The 22,612-nt window shown below is 39.9% G+C and overlaps 1 protein-coding gene across 3 annotated transcripts in view; it reads left to right on the top strand.

The window, feature by feature from the left end:
• PDLIM3 (PDZ and LIM domain 3) overlaps positions 1–22,285 on the top strand; it is a 30,525-nt gene extending 8,240 nt beyond the window's left edge. Inside the window, exons 2-8 of one of the 3 annotated variants that reach the window (XM_043558837.1) lie at positions 299–450; positions 2,051–2,135; positions 11,236–11,303; positions 16,324–16,587; positions 18,188–18,318; positions 19,949–20,060; positions 21,319–22,285. In XM_043558837.1, the coding sequence (XP_043414772.1) occupies positions 299–450; positions 2,051–2,135; positions 11,236–11,303; positions 16,324–16,587; positions 18,188–18,318; positions 19,949–20,060; positions 21,319–21,508 (1,002 nt within the window). In that variant the 3' untranslated portion in view covers positions 21,509–22,285. Of the gene's footprint in view, positions 1–298; positions 451–2,050; positions 2,136–10,669; positions 10,858–11,235; positions 11,304–16,323; positions 16,588–18,187; positions 18,319–19,948; positions 20,061–21,318 lie in introns of all 3 variants that reach the window. The other 2 variants (XM_043558855.1, XM_043558846.1) reach the window with 2 other exon arrangements.
• Positions 22,286–22,612: the final 327 nt, after the last annotated feature.

Here is a 22,612-nt window from a genome sequence, read left to right as displayed (position 1 = left end):
AAGCATAAGAGACTCTTAAAAACTGAGAACCAACTGAGGGTTGATGGGGGGTGGGAGGGAGGAGAGGGTGGGTGATGGGTATTGAGGAGGGCACCTTTTGGGATGAGCACTGGGTGTTGTATGGAAACCAATTTGACAATAAATTTCATATATTAAAAAATAAAATAAATAAAACAAATAAAATTCCCTGCCCAGTGAAACATTTAAAATGTTACCAAGCTGAAAACATAAATGTCAGTCACAAAACTCAAGATAGTGCAGAATGTTGGTTTTTAAATGATGCCATGATTTCTTCCAGATTACTCCAGGAAGCAAGGCGGCAGCTGCCCACCTGTGTCCGGGAGATGTCATCCTGGCTATTGATGGCTTTGGTACAGAGTCCATGACTCACGCGGATGCACAGGACAGGATTAAAGCAGCAGGCCACCAGCTGTGCCTCAAAATTGACAGGTGCTCTTTAATTAATGGTGTTAAAATATGATCTGTTTTGCAGGAGAACCTGAACTAGAACTAGAAATGATTTCATCCTCCCAGTGCAAAGGAGTGTCACAGGGCCTAGAATTTTGACTGGCTTTTTTTAAACATATCAGCTACTTTGGTCTGTTCTTCACTGATGTCAGTCAGCCTAGTAGTTGCTAACAAACTATTTCTGAAAAGAATTCTTTGGAATGTCACAATAACGAAAGAAGCTAAAAGAATTCTTTTTCCTGTTAATAGCACCATTAAAGGTACTGGCCACAGAAACAATGTACAGGACAGCTACTTGTACTGTTGTTCTAAATGCAGTAGAGAATGGGATGGAATTTAAAGATTCTCCAGAAGAATCTCTTGACTTACCAAAATGTGATCATGTTGAAAACCAGTTGCTAATACCCTGTATGCCATTGGCTGTTTTGTACAGAATTCAGCCCAGAAGAATCTGACCAGGTATAAGAGTGCCTGTGGAGTGAGAGCATTAGAGAATGAGACATTTCTAACAACAACAACAACAAAACAAAAAAAAAAAATTAGGAAATTGAACCTGATCTCTTGCCATAACCCATTGTGAAAATAATGTTTTCACATTAAATAGTGGTTGTCAGTGTGTGTTTATCCTGCTGTTATTGTATTCCCAACTTTCCCTGCTGTGGTTCAGAAGGCACAATCAATCAGCCAATTGCCATTTCAGGGGTGAGATTGACTCTTTTCCTATTTACCCACGACCTGTGTTCCTGCCAAGCACACAGTCCCTTAGGAGCACATGGTCCCAAACAGATACATGAGAAGGACATGAGATTGGACAAAGCTCATTTCCTTGATGCCAACAGTAAATCCCCCTGGCAAACCACTCAGTGTCTCCTGCAGTGGCCTGGGTAGGAAGGAGGGAAGGAGGGAAACCTAGAGCATTTGCCCTGTGGTCATCTGCCTCCAGGGTCTTCCTCTCCTGTACTGTTGCCTGCAGGTACTGGCAACCTACTTTCTCCAGAAACTTTACAATGTCTTTTCCTTCATTCAGGCTCCTATAACAAAAATACCATAGATTGGGTGGCTTAAACAACAAAAATTTATTTCTCACAGTTCTAGAGGCTAGAAGTCTGAGACCAGGGTGCCAGCACGGTCAGGTTCCTGATTATATCCTCACATGGCCTTTCTTGGTGCATGCACACAGAGACAAGAGATCTCAGATCTCTTCCTCTTTATGTAAGGACATTGATCCTATCATGACAGCTCTACCCTCATGACCTACTCTAATCCTAATTACCTCCCAGAAACCTCACCTACAAATACCATCACACTGGGGCCTGGGGCTTCAACACGGGGACTTGGGGGGGGGGACCCAAACTTCAGTCTATAGTAGTCCTCCATGCAATTTTTATCCACTCAAGTTTCCCCAAAAGTATGCAAAAAACTAATTAGATGGGAGAATACAGAATAATGACCAGGGAACATTGCTTTTGCTTAAACTATCAAGGTTTGATAGTATCTCGATAAATATTATGGGAGATTAAAGTATACTATAACTGAAAGTACCATTAGAATTTGGAGCTTACAAAATTTCTTTTATTTACAGGGCAGAAACTCGCTTATGGTCTCCACAGGTATCTGAAGATGGGAAGGCTCATCCTTTCAAAATCAACTTGGAATCAGAACCACAGGTATGAATTTTAGAGTAAATGATATTCACATTCTATTTCCTTTTAAATGATGTGGACACCTTCCAAGAGGAAGAAGTGGCAAATACAAAAAACTTAGAATGAGCCACCTGATGGAGCCATTGTGTGTCTTTACTCTGTGAGATTAATTTATATTATCCATGTGTTTTTTCCATCAGGAAAAAAAAAGAAGTATGCCCAGACAAGCACCTTGTTAAAAGATAGATATGTTCTCTGGAAAAATTTGGCTGTATCTATGTACGGTCCACTTATTTTTTCATTCTTTTTGATGGACTTCTGCCATATGACCATGACATAATCCAAGAAGTTTAAAATGTTAAAACAAAGCTAAACAAAATTAGGGTCTAGCATTTGAAACAGGTGTCTCTAATTTAATAATTATTGTGAACTTCAATTCTTCCAGGTCTTCACCCAGATTTTATTTTACATTCTTCTTTAATTCTCAGTTCTGGAGTTCTATAATTAAGTTTACTCGACAAAAAAGGGTTTGCATTATGTAATCATGGTGATATTCTGCCCATGCAGGAGAATTACAAAAGACAGAGGATTTTTCCTTGAGGCAATTCTAATGAGCTAAATTAATCTAATAATCTGATGCTTATCTGACCATGTCTATTTTCAAAAGCTCCAAAAACACTGAAATTAAACTAACCCTCAATCGTGCCGTATGCAAAATGTAATTAAGGAAAGGATTTTAGAACCTCTCCTTAGCCAGAGGTTTCCCAAGTTTAGAGAGACAGCTACATAAACTGGGTATCCCTTTTTAAAAAAATTTTTTTAATGTTTATTCATTTTTGAGAGACAGAGAGAGACAGAGCGTGAGCAGGGGAGGGGCAGAGAGAGAGGGAGACAGACACAGAATCCGAAGCAGGCTCCAGGATCCAAGCTATCAGCACAGAGCCCGACGCTGGGCTCGAACCCACGGATCGTGAGATCATGACCTGAGCGAAGTCGGACGCCCAACCGACTGAGCCATCCGGGCACCCCTGGGTATCCCTTTTTAAACAAGTATTCCTACTAAACTGATTAAATATTCCCAAACTGTAGTTTTCCTATATAACTGCTACAAATGCATTGAAAACATATTTGTAATTTATGCTTTAGCAACATCTGCCTTTTCAGGATCAACTCCTGCATTTGTCCCTTCCAGTTTTCCACTTTCTTCATAAGCCTCCATTTTCTCCTCGGTAAAAACACGTTCAGAGTAACGTGTACCTGTGTCTCATAGGGCTTCTCAAAGACCTAAATAAAACACTGTAGAAAAAGAACTTGGCACATCGAATTGTTTATAGAGATTTCAATTTAGTGGGAGCTCTTGGTGGGACTGGTATGGTACCCGCCTCCCACCAGGCTGTGATCAGAAGGCCTCTGGCCTCTCCTGACAGTGAGGTGGGAGCTGCCCACGAGATAGGACTTCCTGGACACCAGGACTGCCTTCCACATCACCATTACAAGGGTCATTAGAAACTGCTCTGGATTAAAACTATGTTTTCAGTTCAAATACAATCCCCCCAGGAGAAGAAACATCCTGAGTAGTTTAACCTTTAGAGAGCATGAGTTTATTAGATCCTTGCCCTAGACCTTTGACTGGAAGAAAGGAAGAGCCTGAGCCTAAAAATCATTAAGAGCAAAGGAGGAGAAAACAGGCCCCAAAGGCAGGGAGCGTGATCTGGGCTATCCATGAAGGTGAGGACTGCTGTGTCTGTTCTCTTTACTCTGAGCCTCCCGGGCAGAGCACACAGCAAGCGCTCAATAAATACCTGACAAATGAATGAAAGGAAATGGATAAACTGCCTCTTCTACCACCGCCCAGGACCAAACCTGGGAACCAATTCTCAGAATGGTGCTTGGCTGCCCCCAGCCCCGGCTGCTGCAGGGTAAAAGTGGTCATGCAAGTTGAATGCGATTTGGGTCAGGCGAGAGCTCAGCTCTTCAGAGAAGGGATCTGAATGCTGGTGGTGGCTTAGCCCCTGGCCTCCGAGGTGGATTGGTGAAGAATAATACCTGTCATCAACATTACCTTAGATAGAAGACAAGACTGCAGGAGGAAAAAACAAGGTTCCCAGGCAGAGCCGTCCCTTGTAGATAGTCCTTTGCAGGAATGCCTGAGCGTGGTCCCACCTCCAGTTCATCCCTTAGAGGCAACACATGAGAAAAAGAGATCATGTGGTGCTTTAAAAAGCAACAGGAAGAAAGGAAAGTTTAAGGCTCACACATATGCATTTATTGACCACCCAATCTCTTATTGTCACCAGGACGAAACGGATAAAATTCTGAATTTCCTTTTCAGTATATAGTACACATCCAAAATTGTACTGCACCCTTCCGCAAGTTAATTTTCCATTCCAGACTTCTCCTAATGTTTAAAATCTGATCTCACCAATATGAGCTGCTAAGATATGGGGTCAGGGGCACCTGTTGGCTCCCTCGGTGGAGCATCCGACTTCAGCTCAGGTCATAATCTCACGGTTTGTGAGTTGGAGCCCTACATCGGGCTCTCTGCTTTCAGGGCAGAGCCTGCTTCAGATCCTCTCTCTCTCTCTCTCTCTCTCTCTCTCTCTCTCTCTCTGTGCCCCTTTTCCACTTGTACCCTCTCTTTCAAAAATACATAAACATTTTTAAAAATTAATAAAAAAAAAAAAATAGATACGACCAAAGTACCAAATCCCCAGTGATCCCTCACCATGTACCTGCCCTGGCATGCGGGTGCCTCAGCCAGTATTTAGTAAGCACAGGCTGAGCTCAGACCAAAATGGGAGGCTGTGTTTTGCTAACATCTGTCCAGAAGTGGAGTTTAAGGGAAATTGTCTGAGTTTTCGTTCTAGAAGAAGCCCCTTTTATAAATCTACAAGTTTGAATTTATGACCATAATTATTACAAAAACTGGACTTTTTTAAATAACCCTAATTTTAAATACTCTGGCCTCTCCTCGATCATATATTAGTGCATGTGTCCTACATCTTGGGGTTAAGCAATATGGATATTTAGGATAGCACAAATGGGGGAAACATAGAGAACGAGATAGGTTTAAAAAAAAAAGAACGAAAGGTGAAGCTTGGGTTAAAGGCTCCAGAAGCCAGTCAGATGGAGCCTCTGAACATTCCTTTACTTTGAGTCATGGCTCATTCTTACTGGCACCCTCTCAGGGAGGCCGGTGTTCGGTGTTCGAAGGTCTCAGAGATAAGAACCATTTCAGTTCTCCCCTTAATGGGCCAGAGGCCTCCTACCCTGATGATCCTCAGGCCAGATTTCTGCATGATCGGTTCACGTAACTTGGCACTTCAGGACGGACATTCCCTACAAACATAGCTCAGCTTTAGCACAACCCCTGCGATCTGAAACGCCAAAGCATAAACTGAACAAAATGCAATGATTGAAAGAAAATGATAAGCAGTGAGTTTAACTTGGAGCATGAGTGTGGAGGAAAGCTAAACGGAGGTTATGTTTGTCTTCTTATTTTATTTTTTTAATTAACACGACGCCATGCAAAACGATGTCTTGCAAAGAGAGGTCTTCCCCCCACGCACACACCCAAAATAGGAACTCTGCAAATACGGCAACTTTATGGACAACAAAGATGTGTCTGTCTGAGAAATAAATGCTGTTGATATATCATGCTTCAAGACGCCGCTGTAGATGAGTAGAAAATGCCATCGAGCAAAACAGTATTTGAGTTCTTATTTCTCAAGCCAAGTGAAACTTTCACTGTAAATTCTGTGACCTTGGCTATTAGAATAAAATACTTTTCATTTTAAAAGTAATGTATATTCGGGGCGCCTGGGTGGCTCAGTCGGTTAAGCGTCCGACTTCAGCTCAGGTCATGATCTCACGGTCCGTGAGTCCGAGCCCTGCGACGGGCTGGCTCTGTGCTGACAGCTCGGAGCCTGGAGCCTGCTTCAGATCTGTGTCTCCCTTTTTCTCTGCCCCTCCCCCACTCACGCTTTATCTCTATCAAAAAATGAATAAACGTTAAAAAAATTAAAAGTAATATATATTCATTGAGGGGGAAAAATATTACATCCTACCACACAAGCCCTGCCACAATTAAGAAAATGTTAGTGTATTTACTTCCAGTCTTTTCCCTATGCATAGATTCAGGCTTTGGGGACTTTCCTTTTACAGTTATAGTAACAACTGACATGAAATTTTAATGCCTAGGTTTTTTTTTTCATTCGTTCATGCTATTATTAAATAGTTAAATTTTGTTTTTTGAATTTAGACTTGAATCTTAGACTTAAAAAGAACCTTAGAAGTTGTTTAGATCAACCCGCAGCCATTGAATAAAAGCCTTCCATCCACACTGAACATGGCCTGGGAGCAGATATGCATTTTCCTATACAAAGCATTATATTAGCATTAGCTGTAGGCTAATGGTATGTTGTTAGAGGTCTGTGTCCTTCAAAGCTGGCATTCTCAAATAAGACATTATGCTTATCTTTGTTTAATGTTAGTTGAACAACTCAAAATTATAATGTAGCTATCACAACACAGGAAAGATGCTTTTCAGAAGCAAACATCATTCATTTCTAAATGAGAAGATAACTGTTTCTGTCTCCATAAAAGAATTGCATCCTTGGCCCCAGAAGATCTGATAATAAAGATGTATAGGAACTATACACACAATCAAGTGAGGTATGGGTTGGAGTTGTTTATATTTTCAAAAGATAGCTTTAGTCTACAATTTTGTGATGACTGGAAGGCGGCCCATTCAAAACAAGCTTTCTTAATCCCCAAACTGTTCCCTACTATACACGGGAAACACTTGAAACAGATCACTGAAAAAAATTTGCAGGGGTGACTATTTTTCTTTTGAGGGGTGAGCATGAGGTCAGGTGGTGATTGTTCATAAATCCCAAATATGACAAAATACCATTAGTTCTTCAGCGTGCCTTGATCGAAGGTATGATCCCTTGTTTTCCTTATCTCCCCACCACTTTTTTTAGTAAGTACATACATACGTCTATGTATGTACCATGAAACATGTTGTTTCTTTTGGAGCTGGTAATAGCCTCAGTTCTTGGGCTGAATCTTTATCTATGGACAACTCCTTCAAGTAGCAAGTTGAAAGGTGCAACTGTCTTGGAATGCTGTCACTGCTGAGGTCATCCTAAGGGCTTGGAGATGTTGTCACCAGCGGCATTCTCCCCAATATCAGCAGGTCTCCATCTAGCTGCCTAGCTTTTACTCTGTCGGCTCTAGCACTTTATTAATTCAAACTATTATTCCTTAGTATAAGCTCCTAATATTTAAAAATGACATTTAAAATGCATTCATTAACTGCAGTGGTTACTTATTGAATTCCTAAGAGAGGAGAATCATTTGGATGCTTTTGTCTGGGTAAAATAAACACAAGAGCTGGACTGTATTGACTGCTGTATAATTTTTTACTGATTTTTATAATTTTTTACGGTATTACTGTTACGAATGATTTTCCAGAAAATGTAAGAAGAAATTAATGTGGAATACCAAACTTGTCATTGGCTTTGTCTTTTGATTCTGTTTGACCATCAACAAGGATGGAAGACTTGGATACAATGTTGCCTCCCCGTGCCATACTTAAATTTGTTTACCTTTGATGTATACAACTTCATTGTGCTTTTCTGGAATGACTCTAGCAGCCCATAAACTAACGCTTTGCAAAGCCTAAATACAAATGTTTGAAGCCTATATTAGATTGAAGCCTATATTCTTTTATATCCTCTTATGATTATGTGCAGAAAGTAAGGTTTTTTTTTATTTTAACAAATTACACATTTATGACCTTTGCAATATATAACCAAAACTGAAAGCAAAGAAAAAGGTTGGAGCTGATTAACTCAAATGCTGCTTTTCGGAAGCACTACTAGAAATTATTAGTGCACAAATATTTTCAGTGAAGATGCCTCATTTACAGGACAATCACCACCCGTGTTTATTAATCATTTTAAGACTAAGAAGAAATAAGGGCAGCGACTTTTTTCCCCATAAAACCATCATATTACATTAACTAATTTTTATAAATTCAATTCTATTTATCAAGATCTTTAAGGCGTATCATACTTTGTTAAAAAAAAAAAAAATTCCACAAAGCTTGAGTCCTTCAGTTCTGCCTGATTCACTCTTTTTTTTTTTTATTTTTTTTTAAAAAATTTTTTTTTTCAACGTTTATTTATTTTTGGGACAGAGAGAGACAGAGCATGAACGGGGGAGGGGCAGAGAGAGAGGGAGACACAGAATCGGAAACAGGCTCCAGGCTCTGAGCCATCAGCCCAGAGCCCGACGCGGGGCTCGAACTCACGGACCGCGAGAACGTGACCTGGCTGAAGTCGGACGCTTAACCGACTGCGCCACCCAGGCGCCCCCTGATTCACTCTTTTAATTAGCCTGAGAAATTAATAATTTACCAAAACTAAATGAGGCAATTAGCCTTCTTCTTTCATTTCAAAAAGAGTAACAAAGGCTTGAATCATCACCACTGGCATTACCTACAATTATTTCCAATTCACTTTTTTCCTGCGCTAATAATGGCTAATCAGAAATCATAAAAAAAAAAAAAAAAACCCAAGCAGAATTCATCATTAAATCAGCCAAAACAATCACATGGTGGCACTGTATAAATGTGTGACTACACACATTTTCCCATATTCTGGGACTCAGCATTTTTCTAAAGTCACATTTGGTGATTTCAGTCATTCTGCTGCCTAACAGCAGCAACCCTACTGTCCCCCAACGAACTCCTAGGCAGCGAGCCATTATTCTGGAGGTAAAACTAATGAATCAGTGAGAGGCCAGTCAATCCAATCACACTATAGGATCACAGCCTGTTGTATTCAACTCAGATCTTCTCAAGTTTAAGAGGCTATTATAATACGCGGCCCAAGGTTGATGAGAGAAAAGTTGCTCTCTGCCACATCCCCGATTTTCAGGCGCCAGGAGATTTGGGGTAGCTGGAGTCACAGACTCAGTACAGCTAGTATTTGAAGCTGCACCCCATTCGCCTGTTACAACTCTTAAAATTTTAAGTGAACTTTTCCAAGAAACCTAGATGGGGGAATAGGGACTTCGTGTGAAGAGTGGCTGCTCAGAATCAAAACACCGAAGCATCATGTGGCGTGGGTCCCTAAAGGAAGCTGTCGGTATGTTCTCAGGCACAAGAACCTCTGTGCAAAACTCTGGTTCCTCCCCTAAGAAACGAAGACAGTCTCTTTTTCTAACAACAACCAAAAAAAAGCGGCATCCCACGATTTACTCATTTGTAATGACAAGAAGAGAAAAAAATGACATGAGCAAGAATATTACAAGACCTTCTTTCTTTTTTTTTTTTAATAATAACAGCCTCCTTTCAGTAACGTTCCAAAGAATCATAAATGTTTGTGCTAGTTGAAATCTGTGTGAAAAATTGGTGGCACATTCACCAAAGTAAGTGAAGTCGATGTGAATGCGTGAGTGAAAATATTGGAAAGATTTATCTCACTGATTCTGCCAAATGAAAAGATCTGGAAAGAGAATCAGCTTGTGTATATTTTAGCCTTCCCTCCTGGTTTTCTTCTGTCGCTTAGGAGAAAAAGATATTTAATGACTTTACGAAATTACAAATCTCTGTAAAAATTGGAAAACCGGATTCCTACATTAAAAAAATAATAACATAGAGTTTCCAATCATTCAGGCATGTTTCAGAGTTTGGGACTCGAATGTTTGATCCTTTTCTCCAAGCAATAAAGTGGAGATCCTCTTGTGAGTCTTATACATTAGCTATCTGAATTGTTGACTTTAGTCCTTCTGGGACTAAAAGAAACATGAAAAGTTCTTTAAACACACAACGTGCAATCATCACAAAAAAAAAAAAAAAGGGAAAGAAAAGAAAAGAAAGTTTCCATATACATGGTATCCCTGCTCTCATAAGGAAAAAATAGTCTTTTAATGCCTATTATTTGTTCTAAATTTAAAGTTAGAACATAATGCAAAATAAGAATTTTTTTGTGGTAGGCATAAAGAAAAAATAAAACTTTTACTTGGATTAGTTAAAATGATTCGGTACACGTATTCATAAATGCTCCCTCTCTCTGATTGTTTTGCCCCTCCTTTTCCTAAAATGGAGGAAGCTGTAATAAGATATTCATAGAAGAGAAAGTGTATATAAGTTCTTCCTGAGAAAAAGTTAACTATGATAATTCTTCTAAGCCACAAATCTCATTTCTGACATCGAATTTCAGTATCCAAATGAGTCATATGAGAATTTCTTAACAACTACAGCCGTGAAAGTCAGTAGGGCCAAACAAAAAGAATAACGTTCTAATTCTTTTATGATATTTTAAAGAAGGTCAATTCATCTGCACCTTAAACGTGGCTGAATACAGCACATGTAAGTTTCACAGAAAATGTAGAAAGGTTTATGCGTAACTCCTCCTTTAACCTTGCCGTTAATCTTGCAGTGGGGTGAAGAAGCCTTGATTAACAACAGCGATGCTCTAGGTTTGCTCATTAATGGCTTTGTTGTGCGTTCTGTGGCTCTGTGTATCTTGTCTGCCATTGTACAGGAGTTCAAACCCATTGGTACCGCGCACAACAGAAGGGCCCAACCTTTCGTTGCAGCAGCAAACATTGATGACAAAAGACAGGTAGTGAGCGCTTCCTATAACTCACCCATTGGGCTCTATTCAACTAGCAATATACAAGACGCGCTCCACGGACAGCTGCGGGGTCTCATTCCTAGTTCACCTCAAAAGTAAGTATCCGACTTGCCTTCCGGCCACCATGCTCTTAACAGTGATAGTACGGTTTCTTTGCCTTTCCAAAGTCCAGCTCTTGCTGTTTTATTTCTACTTTCCTGAAGGCACAGTCAGATGTTTAGTTTAAAGACAAGCGTCTAGCACAGATCCAGAATGTTCTGGAGTCCAGTCTGCCAGTTCCTGAACATTTAGTGAACAGATGCTTAAAGTGAAGAAATCGCTCGGTTCCATCATCCCCCTTCTTAGTCATGTCAATATTTGGTGGTAAATAATCTTCTCTGTGCAATTATCATTCATTTACTTTTATCTCAAAAAAAAAAAAACCACAAAAACTATCTTCCACTGAGGAACTTTTTAACCCTTTGTTTTTACAGGATGTGAACTACTTTGAACACAAGCACAATATTCGGCCCAAACCTTTCATAATCCCAGGCCGAAGCAGGTCATAAGCTCTGAGATTGTGATGTCTGGAGTGCATGCTTCTCTAATAAATCCTTACTAATCACTAAGAAGAGTAACCCTTAAGGGTTTGGAGTGACTCTGCTCATTTTGAAGCCTATTTCAAAAGCAAAAGAAACAAACTCACTTTTAGCAGAGAACAGTAGGTAACTAACGTCCATTTCTGAGAGTAAATACTGACCAGATTATAGAGCTGTGAAATGTTAGGCAATCACCACATATATTTATAACTAATACCCCTGCTGCTCTGAGGATCCCATCAGAACACAGTGACCTTTGAGGCAGGCAGATATACCCCATTCCCAGGGCATGAGAGCCCAGCCAGCAGGAACAAATATGGACACCGGCACCCTATCAAAAATCAGGAGACAGGCGGGGCCCAGTGGGAACGCTGGTGCAGCTTTCTATGTTTCACAGGCTGTGAGTAGCCCACCTCAGCCCTTGTTTCTCACAGCACCATTAGCCTGCTGTGTAATCCCACTCATTCTAGCTCTTACATAAAAATAAATGTGGGGGCACCCGGGTGGCTTAGTCGGTTAAGTGTCCGACTTTGGCTCAGGTCATAATCTTCTGGTTCCTGAGTTTGAGCCCCACAAAGGGCTCTGTGCTGACAGCTCATAGCCTGAAGCCTGCTTGGGATTCTCTCTCTCTCTCCCTCTCTCTCTGTCCCTCCCCTGCTCACGCTCTGTCTCTCAAAAATAAATAAACATTTAAAAAAAATTTTAATAACAAAAAATAAATCTTCATCCTTATGGACACTTGCAAAAAAAAGAGGCCACTTGAAAAGGAACTTTGCCACACAGAGGAGAGCAGTATAAGGAAAGAGCTGGGAGAGAGGGAGGTATGTTTGTTACCCTCACAGATATAACTGTGTCCACACTGCAGTAAGAACAGGCCAGCTCTTCAGTGCTGTCCATCAGAGAAACATATCGTCATCTTCAGTCAGATGATCCTTTTCAAATAAATATCTTCTCTAGAAATTGTACTCCAACCTTGGGGGGGGGGGGGACGAATGCCTTGTGTTGGCACATTGGGAAGGAGTGACTTTAGGAAACCTCAAACCCATTCCTCTGACCTCAGCTACATTAGTCAGCCCAGAGGAAGGAAGTTGGCAGTTAGGATTATTGAATAATGATCTATATCCAGTGTCACAAACTAGAGGCCCATCCAACTTACAGAGGGTGTTTTACGTAACCCTTCTGTTGTTAAAAAACAAAAACAAAAACAAAAACTTAAGCAAATGCCTTAAGATGGAACATCTAGTCTGCATTCTGTCAAAATGCTCACCATTCCCAATACCTGGCCTATTTTTATGTAAGTGTAACCTGCTGGCCCCTGGGGGTGTCCAAGTTTATGATACCTACTCTGGATGGTCAATCATCGCTTGATATGTGATCTGTGATCTCCTTGTGCAGACCTTTCCATGAGCTAGAGTCAGGGCCAGAGGATTATCTCAAAATAAGCTGGCCGATTTTGTGAGATCAGACTCAGAAGCAGTAGAGTGGAAGAGCAGGAGACAAGGCTAAAAAGGCAGTGACTACCAAATACATTTTCCCCCAATAGAAGGGAGCGCCTTCTATCTTCCCAGCACCTGGACACAAGGCTGGGACAGACTAATGCTCCATAATGTTCTTAGATAAAGGAACGAAGTCCTAAGCGTGCCTAATAATACTTGAGTGGCAAGTAGAATCAAGAGCTACCACCCTACCTCATAGATGGAACTCTGCACAAGCCTTTCTTTACTTCGTTGTTCCCTGGTCCCCATTCTATTTGCTTGTATATCTTCTCCCTATTTCCCCACCTTCCACAGCTTCCCAGCCCCTCCCCCAAGATCATAACACTAGATAAAGAGTTAAGATGCTATGTTACTACTGAATACATACATATGCAACTTTCTAAAGAAGCATAGTGAGATTAATGCACTTGCATTCTTTTGAGGTTGGTTCAACTGGAAATTCACTAATCCAAACCCTAGGACTTTAGGCGATGAGTGAAATGACACATCAGAGTAACACAGATCTTGCCATGGCTAAAGACCAGTAACACATTTAATTTTATCAAAATTCAGGGAAAGTCAGAGGGATTCAGGTAGCTAATGGCCTTCTTTTATTTTCATTTTAACTCAAACATGGTGATAGTGACAAGCCACTCATGATTTTGTTATTGTAAGGTGCCTTTCAATATAGCTGAATTTGGGAGAGGAGAGACGAGAAACAAGGACAAAAGGGTTTGCTTTAAAGACAGGTACCCAGGGCGCCTGGGTGGCTCAGTGGGTTACGCATCTGACTTGGCCTCAGGTCATGATCTCATGGTTTGTGAGTTTGAGCCCCACATCGGGCTCTCTGCTGTCAGCACAGAGTCCTCTTCGGATCCTCTGTCCCCCTCACTCTGCCCCTCCCCTGTTCATTCTCTCCCTGCCCCCCCAAATAAACTCTAAAGACAGGTACCACATATAAATCTTAAAGAATTGTAAAAATGCCTCTACTATCTTTCCTTTCTTCCTGTGTCCCCTATTTGTTCTAGCTTCTGAATTTCTGGTTCTTACCAAATGATCCTTCATGAGGTGGAGTTTTAGGTGGCTATATACCAAGCTACAGCCAAATGAACAACTTTTTAATCCGAAGTGGGAGACGCTAAATTGTTAATATGTTAATCTCCCTCGGGCCTGACTGCTAGTTATGGTTCTTTTATTTCATAATTGAAGCATATTAAAAAATCAGTATTTTCATAGGCAAATATGTAAATTTTTAAAGCCAAATTTATACCTAAAAATATACACAAGATATTTTGGAGGTCCAAATGATAAAATAGAATCCTCTGTGTGGTTTTTGGACAGCTCACTTCCAGAAGTTCATCCCAAAAAGTCTGTACACAGGCCAGGGAAATTAGTTCTCTGTCTGATGATATGGAGGCATGAAGTAATTGAGTGTATCATCAAGCTTACACATGCCAAGTCACTAAGTCAAAGTCAAGAAATCTCATTAGTATCTACTTTTCTGGGTCACAGGATAGGTCATGGTGACCCATGATACTACCCACAGTGACCGGAGCTCATCAAAACTATTTATTTAGAGCATCAGTTCAAGAGATCTTTTAAAAATGTCCCAAAAATTTATAAAAAGGTCATTCTTGTTTGCTAAGGGTATATTCCCTATGTATTCAATAACCAGGGGCTCCTAAATAGAATGATAAAGAAATCAGGCAATAGAAGATACAATCTTTGCTTAAATAAAATTATGTACACAAGCATGCTATATACAAGAACACTAATAACAAAGATTACTAATTACAACTACAAAATAATGTCTATCTGTAAGTTCTGATTGCTCATAGCTTACCCATCTACTGTCTAGCTCTAGGCCTGGCACAGTCTTTTACCAACTACGGTCGATTTCAGGAGCAAAGAGAGTGTTGAGCCTACAAAAATGATAAAAATGCCACTCGGCATTTTGTAGATGATTAACCAATTTACAGACTGGGCTTTAAATAGGGTCTCAACAGCCAGGAAGTAAAGGAGCCCATCCATGTATACTCGCCTCATTTAGGTCATGCAGGTGGTCGAACTGGATAACACCAGACAAAAAAAATTTAAAAATCCATTTAGTGACATGAGTTGTTCACTCTAAGCAGGCTACAACATTGATGTAGTCAGCAGAATCGATGCCCGATATCCTTCTGGTTTTTGCCCTCTATATGAGGCTAAGGTTAGCATTAGTAGCCCTAGAGAGTAAATGCAAGAGCCATACCTAAGCCCTAAGAGAAAACAGACTTTGAGATAAACACATCATATAAATTGTTCTCTGCCTTGAGTTTATAGCAACACTAACCTGCAAGCATGAAAAAACTTACAAATACTAATTTTTTTTGGTTTAGTCTTAAATGATTGTGCTTAAAAAAAAAAACAATCAGTACATTCCATTTTCTTGTAAAATGCATTTCTCATGCTGCACTTAGAATGCATGTAGAAAATTACTTTTTAGTCACTGGCATGTCAGTTGTGACTAGCCTCCTATCCAGATTCAAAGAGAATATGAAATCTCCCTAGCTGTTTTTAAAACTGCATGAATGGCCTTTCTTGTGTTTTAATAATAAGTCCCCTCAATTGATCTTTAAAAGGAAATGAGAAATATGCATGGAAATATATGTGTACCTCCAAAATGTTACATGAAATAGTTACATATGATGCCCTGGGTGGCATCTAAAGAGTCCAAGACCACCTTACTTGCCCTCTAATCAACTAATTTCAAGGTGACAAGCATTTATTGGCTGTTTCTAGAGCCTGTATTAAATCACTGAACAATTTTTTGAAGTGTACTCTTCACAAAATTAAAGCACGAACGTAGAAAAAGTTAACATGGTAACAAGAAAACGTTCACAAAGTAGCTTTCAAACATAATCTTTATCACAGAACCTACGGAGAACCTATTCAAGGAACGTGTAACTGCATTTCTGAAACATCTGCTTCCTATTTTGAAATGTTTAGCCTAAATATCTGATTGACCTTCATGCTGCAAAGCCAGTTACCATTTGTGAAGGATCATTTATTAATGTTTTCATTTTAAACATTGCAGCTCATAAAGGTAAAAGGACATCCAGCCAATGTAATTTCCCTGCATCATGTGTTTGTGATGTTGGCAAGTTTAAAACTGTGTGGCCTGTTTTTAAAAAGTAAAGCGAGTTCCATCTTTTCTACTTTATGCACACAACTCTGTGTGTAACCCTCGGCTTAACATATTGCCTAGTAGAACAGAGCCAACAAATGCAATATCACCTGTACTTTTTAATTTTCTTGAACTTTTTTTCCATCATGAATTTTTAAATGTCTCCCCTTTTTAAAATATACTCTGGCTAGAAATAAACCTTTCATTTGAATTTGATTGAATTCACTTCTTACTTTCTGTCTTCAATTCCTTTTAACCTCTCTGTACTTGTTCTCTGTGTTCTCCTGTCTGGATTTTCTGATTCCTGTGTCACCTCTCTGTGTAACGTGGTCATTAACACAGTGGATGCAGTACTCCGTCCGGTATTGACGGTGGCAGTGGACGTAGCACCCCTTCTTCTGTCAGTACTCTTAGTACTATTTGCCCAGGTGACTTGAAAGTTGCTGCTAAGATGGCCCCTAACATTCCTTTGGAAATGGAACTTCCCGGTGTGAAGATTGTACATGCTCAGTTTAATACACCTATGCAGTTGTACTCAGATGACAATATTATGGAAACACTTCAGGGTCAGGTTTCAACAGCTCTAGGGGAAACACCCATAATGAGGTAATACGAGTCTTTTTGAATGATGGGCATATTAATTAAACACATGGGCAATGTCAACTTTACCAGTGTCTTTTAACGTTGTCTTAATTGGAAGAAGGTTATGTGGAAAGCTTTCAAGAGAAAAATGCTAAGGATGTATTGTAAATATCTAGACATAAAGATAAAAGTGACTTCCAGAATGAACTAAGTAGAGCTTAATGGGACAGATCGCAATAAAATGAAATCATTGAAGGACCAAATGGATGTATCTCTTGGAAAGCTACGATGTTCTTTACAAATGTCTGGTACAACACTTTTCAAAAGTGATTTCTAATCTGGTATACTCTATGCTTCTCCTTTGGAGGTCAAAATTTGGGAAAGGGATGGGAATTTCAGAGGAATTTTAAGAAATGACACCTCTTCTCCCTGTTAATGGTATCTTATGGAGAGGTAATTATTTTTTCATTTGGAATTTTTGCCATGAATAAAGTTTTATAAGCTCAAGCTAATACTGTAAATATTTAATTTCCATTGGTCTCTTATTTTGATGACTTTCTTCTTTATTATGAATATTTGTTCAAAGCACTTTTGCCATCAAGCTTTTCAATTAAAAAGATTTATTATAAGATAAAGTCTTATTACTTCTTTCAGTATTACATAACCGCTTTTTATAAATTAAAGTTTTATAATGTTTAAGAGTACTATGTATCAATTCCCAAAAATATCTCTTGGGATGAATGCAATGAGATAATAATCATGCAATGTATCTCAAAGCTTTTTTGCAAGGACGTTCAGATATATAAGATGATTTTCAAATAGGATATAGGTAGAAAAGTATGTGCAGATAGCAACTACTTTTCTAGATAATGCAGTTACATGACATAAAATAATAAAGCATTTAGTGCCTGGCATGTAGTATTATTATTGAGGCATTTTCTTAGATTTGAATTGTATTTGTAGAATATTAAAAATAAAGCTGCTATCATTGTTAGAAGTGAATTATAATGTGGCTATTAAAGAACATAATGTAGTCAATATAACTGAAAATTTCTACATTATGTACTTTCACATACGAGTTGAACATCTTCAATTTATAAGCAAAACGATACTTTTGCTGTTTTTCGAAGTTAACAAATTAATCTTAAAAACAAAATGAAGCCATACCTTTCAGTTTAATATCAGAAGTGAATCTGAATTTTATTGACCATTTTATGACCAAGAATAATCAAACTGGGGTCACTCCTGCACTTCCTACCACATGTTTTGTTGTCTTTTTTATGAGAAAAGTTAATTTTGTTCACATCATAATTATATATCCATCAGACACGAGTGTTATTTTTTTAATTGCTATTCCCTGACAATCACATTTTAGTTGCCCTCCAAAGTATTCTGTCAGATGGAGAAGTGCGGTGATGTAATTTAATGACATCTTCAAGGTGACCCATGTGAATTCATACCATATTTTTTAACTGTAATAGAGACTAACTTGAAAATACAGAGGCTTTGTTCAGGAGTTACTGCAAATATAGTGATCATTGCTTATTCATGCCTTGTAGCTTCTTGCACATCCCATGTGTCATGATGCTCCTGACACTGCTTTCCCTGCCACCCTGTGTTTCAGTGAACCCGTAGCCTCTGTGCCCCCCGAGTCAGATGTGTACCGGATGCTCCATGACAATCGGAATGAACCTACTCAGCCTCGCCAGTCGGGCTCCTTCAGAGTGCTCCAGGAATTAGTGAATGACGGCCCTGGTGAGCAGCCGTGAATGTCTTGCTGGGACAGCATTGATGGAGGCCCTTAGAAAAGTCAAGGGATGGGAGGGCAGTAAACATACGGGGAATGAAAGTCTAAAAATGTATTCAATTCAGTGATCTTTCCTCCAAAGGATTTGGGCGGTGCTTGGTTTAGGAAAGGAGCTTCCAGAATGTATCCAAATAGCCACCAACTTGGTGATAAAAGAGCACCACGACAAATTCCCTCCACGGTAATCCAGGGGCTAGTTCAGCTTCAGAATCGTAAAGTCCAACCTTCAATGGATATTGCAAGATTGCTCCATCTCCCCCCATACTCCACGGTATCATCATCGTCATTCAAATTTTAAAATAACACTGCAATGAACCCTTACTGTGTTCCAAACCCTGTGCTAAGTCCTTTGCATACTTTATCATTTAATCCTCACAATAACCTGTGAGATAGGACCTATTATTTTCTCTAACAAATGAGAAACTGAGGCATAGAGACAGCGGATTTGTACAAAGAGACGCAGCCAGTAAGAAGCAGGACTGAACCTCTAGCCACCCCTGCTGTCCTCGGGGCTCACACTCTTACCGATGTTTTTCCATCAACAAAAGACACACTGTCCTTTAAAAACCTGCACAGTATGCAAAATGCCCCACTAGGATAGCTAATATTTTTTTTAAAGGAAAAAACAAGTGTTGGTGGGCATGTGGAAAAACTGGAGCCCTTGTTCGTTGTTGGTGGGAATGCAAAATGGTGCAGCCACTGTGAACAACAGTATACGGGTTCCTCAAAAAGTTAAACATAGAATTAGCATATAATCCAACAATTACATTTCTGGGTCCATACCCAAAAACTTGAAAGCAGAGATTCAAACAGATACTTATACACCAATGTTCATAGCAGCATTATTCACAATAGCCAGAGAGTGAAAACAACGCATTTGTCTACCAACTGATCAATGGATAAACAAAATATGGTCTATCCACACAGAATATCATGCAGCCTTAAAAAATGAAGTTCTGATACATGCTGCAACATGGATGAACCTTGCAAACATGCTCAGTCAAACAGGCCAGACACAGAAGGGTAAATACTGTACCCTTCATAAGAGTACCTCATAAGAGGTACCTAGAATAGGCAAGTCTTAAGACAGAAAGTAGAATAGAGATTACCAGGATCTGGGAAGAAGAGAGAACGGGCCGTTACTGTTTAATGGATACAGGGTTTTTGTTTGGATGATGAAAGAGTCCTGGAAATAATCATTGGTGATGGTTGCACAACCCTGTGAATAGACTTACTGCTCCCGAATTACCCATCTTAAAATGGTGAAGATGGTCAATATTATGTTATGTATATTTTACCCCAATAAGAAGCAGGAAAACATGCAAAAGGTATTCTGCCTTTTTGAGCATTTTATAACAGCTCCCTATGACGACGACAAATGTTGACTAATTCTGTTTTCTAAGGCCATGCTTCAGAACAAGTTATGCTTGAACCGGTCCTACTCCTTTTGAAATGATAGCACCCGTGCAACTTAAGAATTCCTTAAGTTAAAGTGCACACCTTAAAATAGAAGCAAAGTAGGAACTAGCCAGTAGCCAGCTGTTCCCTTGCCATAAATGGAAACACTTTGTTTTTCAGATGACCGTCCGGCTGGAACTCGGAGTGTGAGAGCTCCAGTTACAAAAGTCCATGGTGGCCCTGGCAGCACACAGAAGATGCCACTCTGTGACAAATGTGGGAGTGGCATTGTGTAAGTTTCATTTTTAACCCAGGAATTCACTATGAATCTTGGTATCTGTTCTCTATTTCCAGTCAGTGACTTGAAATATATCCACAACATTCAGCACATTTGACCAGAATCCCTTCGACACACCCTAAAACTGGCATGTAACGTGAATCGGCATTCTGGACTTATAATTTCATATATTTTCCCATAAAAATTGTCTTAGAAGTATATTTTAAAAAATCACGTCCAAGAATCATAATTTCACTTCAAAAGCCTTCCCTTTGTTAATATACAGTCTTTAAATATTTTCTTTTCTGTATAAACTCAGGGAACCGAATACTAAGGTCATCGGGTTGTTCACTGAAACACATTATCTTTACTGGGTTTCTTAAGTTACACAAATACTGAAATATAATTTTTAAAAATGCAGTCAGCTTCCATTTCAAGGGCCCTTATGTTTGAATAGCCACTTGCTAGTTCAAATCTTCCAGTGAAGCAGCTCATTTCAATCTCTGCACTGCAAATGCCCCACGAGGCCACTTCTCCCACCCCTTTATTCTGTTCCTCTACTCTTAGCTCACACTGAGGCACCATCAGTCCAGTTTTCCAGGATTCATCCCAGGAGGGCGGTGGGAGCCAAGCCTGCTTAGAGCAAGTGGGGAATGTGACACAGAAAGAAAGAAGCGGGACACGGAGCTCTGGAGCAGAGAGGATCTCATAAAACACAAGCGTTTATAATGGTACCAAAAGCAGTTACCTCACCCAGGCTGAAGTAAGCTGTTTTGACAGGAGAGGTCAGTCGGCCCACCCACGGCAATCCCATCTCTGCTCTTGGGTCTGTTTTCTCTGTGCTCCATAGAATAAAGGCTGCACCACCAACACAGAAAGCAGTCAGAGGGACTTGCATCCCTGTAGGCAACCTTGGTCACAATCAGAATCCTGTGCAGGGGTGTTAGTCTCATTCATATCGTGTTTTCCTCTTTCAAAGAAACAATCGGCAAAGATCATGAGGTAAGATCCCATAACTTTTGTAGAAACGACTTGTTTGAAAACTCTGAAAACGAGGCACCCGAGAAACACGCGATGTGTTCCTGTGGTCCTCAGGGATCTGGCTGACAATGACGTCAGTTTCACAGCCTTGCTGGTTTTACAGCTGGAGGCTGTTTCCTGAATGTGAAACAGATAACACCTGCCAGAAGGCAGTGTTATCTCCCTTTGTAGCATGTTTTCCGCTTTGTGGGTTTTGTTTGTTTGTTTGACTTGATCTCCCTTTTCTCTACAGCGGTGCTGTTGTGAAGGCGCGGGATAAGTACCGGCATCCGGAGTGCTTCGTGTGTGCCGACTGCAACCTCAACCTCAAACAGAAGGGCTACTTCTTCGTGGAGGGCGAGCTGTACTGCGAAACGCATGCAAGAGCTCGCATGCGGCCCCCAGAGGGCTACGACACAGTTACTCTTTATCCCAAAGCTTAATTGAGTCTCACGCAGACCAGAGCACGCAAGCCCTCACGCGCACTTAACGCAGGAAGACATCAATGGCTTTGGGCAGAAGTATAGCCAACTGTCGACTCCAAATCTAAAACCAAGGCTTTTAGACGTTTATCTTATTGTTACTGAAGAAAAGGAGTGGGAGACAAATGCCTGCCATAAACGTATGTGTAAACATACAGTAGCTACGTTTTGCAGCTCTTTTTCTCTCTCTGGGGCTAGCAGTAACTGACATTTAAAGCAATAATTTTTTTGTATGTCCTACTCCACAATTTACATATGTATTATGACATCAAGATATTTGGGGAAGTCTAATTATTTTTCCTTAACAAGCTGTTTTTGCAATTGTAGTAAATACCAAATGACAATCTTGTATTCTAACACAACTTGCAGTTGTCTGTTACTGTTTTAAATTATAGTGCATGTCAGAAAGAAATTCCCTAGATTTCTCTAGTTTCATATTCAATTATACCACCAGATGCAACATACATAATAAATACATAAAATATTTTTAAAATACCTAATGAAGTGGCACGCAGTGAATTCAGATAAAATCAACATTCCAACAAGAAGTCCGATCATATCTTGACACATACACTAACAACTCAGGTATTTTAAGAAAAATGTGGTTTGTTTAGTTTTTATAAGTCCTTCACTCTTTCTTATGAGCCCACAATTTCTGCTGATAGGAGGAACATTTAAATTTGCTAATTAAAGATAATTCATTCCCTTTCCATTAAAATAGTTGCTTATGCTTTGAAATGGTCTCTTTCATTTTAAATGCTTCTCTCAGATAAACTATTCAGTCAAATTCAAGGCTCAGACCTCCCTCAAGGCTGTCTCTTCATGCCCTAAATTTCACCATTGCTGCTTCCTCCTTCCCAAGATGGCATCTCCCAGATGAGACAGTTTCAAGACCCTCGAGAGGAAGGGAGGGGCTGCTGGCCTCCTGGGGCCCTATTGTACCCACTGCTAAAATCCATGGTTTCACTTGTGGTTTGTGTTCTCCACATGGTTGGCAGCAGGCAACAAACCTACCCCCAGCATCATCTCCAGAAATCTCAGCTCAGCCTTCTCTGGAGTCATGGA

The sequence above is a fragment of the Prionailurus bengalensis genome, chromosome B1 (genome assembly GCF_016509475.1).
Source record: "Prionailurus bengalensis isolate Pbe53 chromosome B1, Fcat_Pben_1.1_paternal_pri, whole genome shotgun sequence".
Lineage (NCBI taxonomy): Eukaryota > Metazoa > Chordata > Mammalia > Carnivora > Felidae > Prionailurus > Prionailurus bengalensis.
This window is presented reverse-complemented; position numbering and strand designations above follow the sequence as displayed.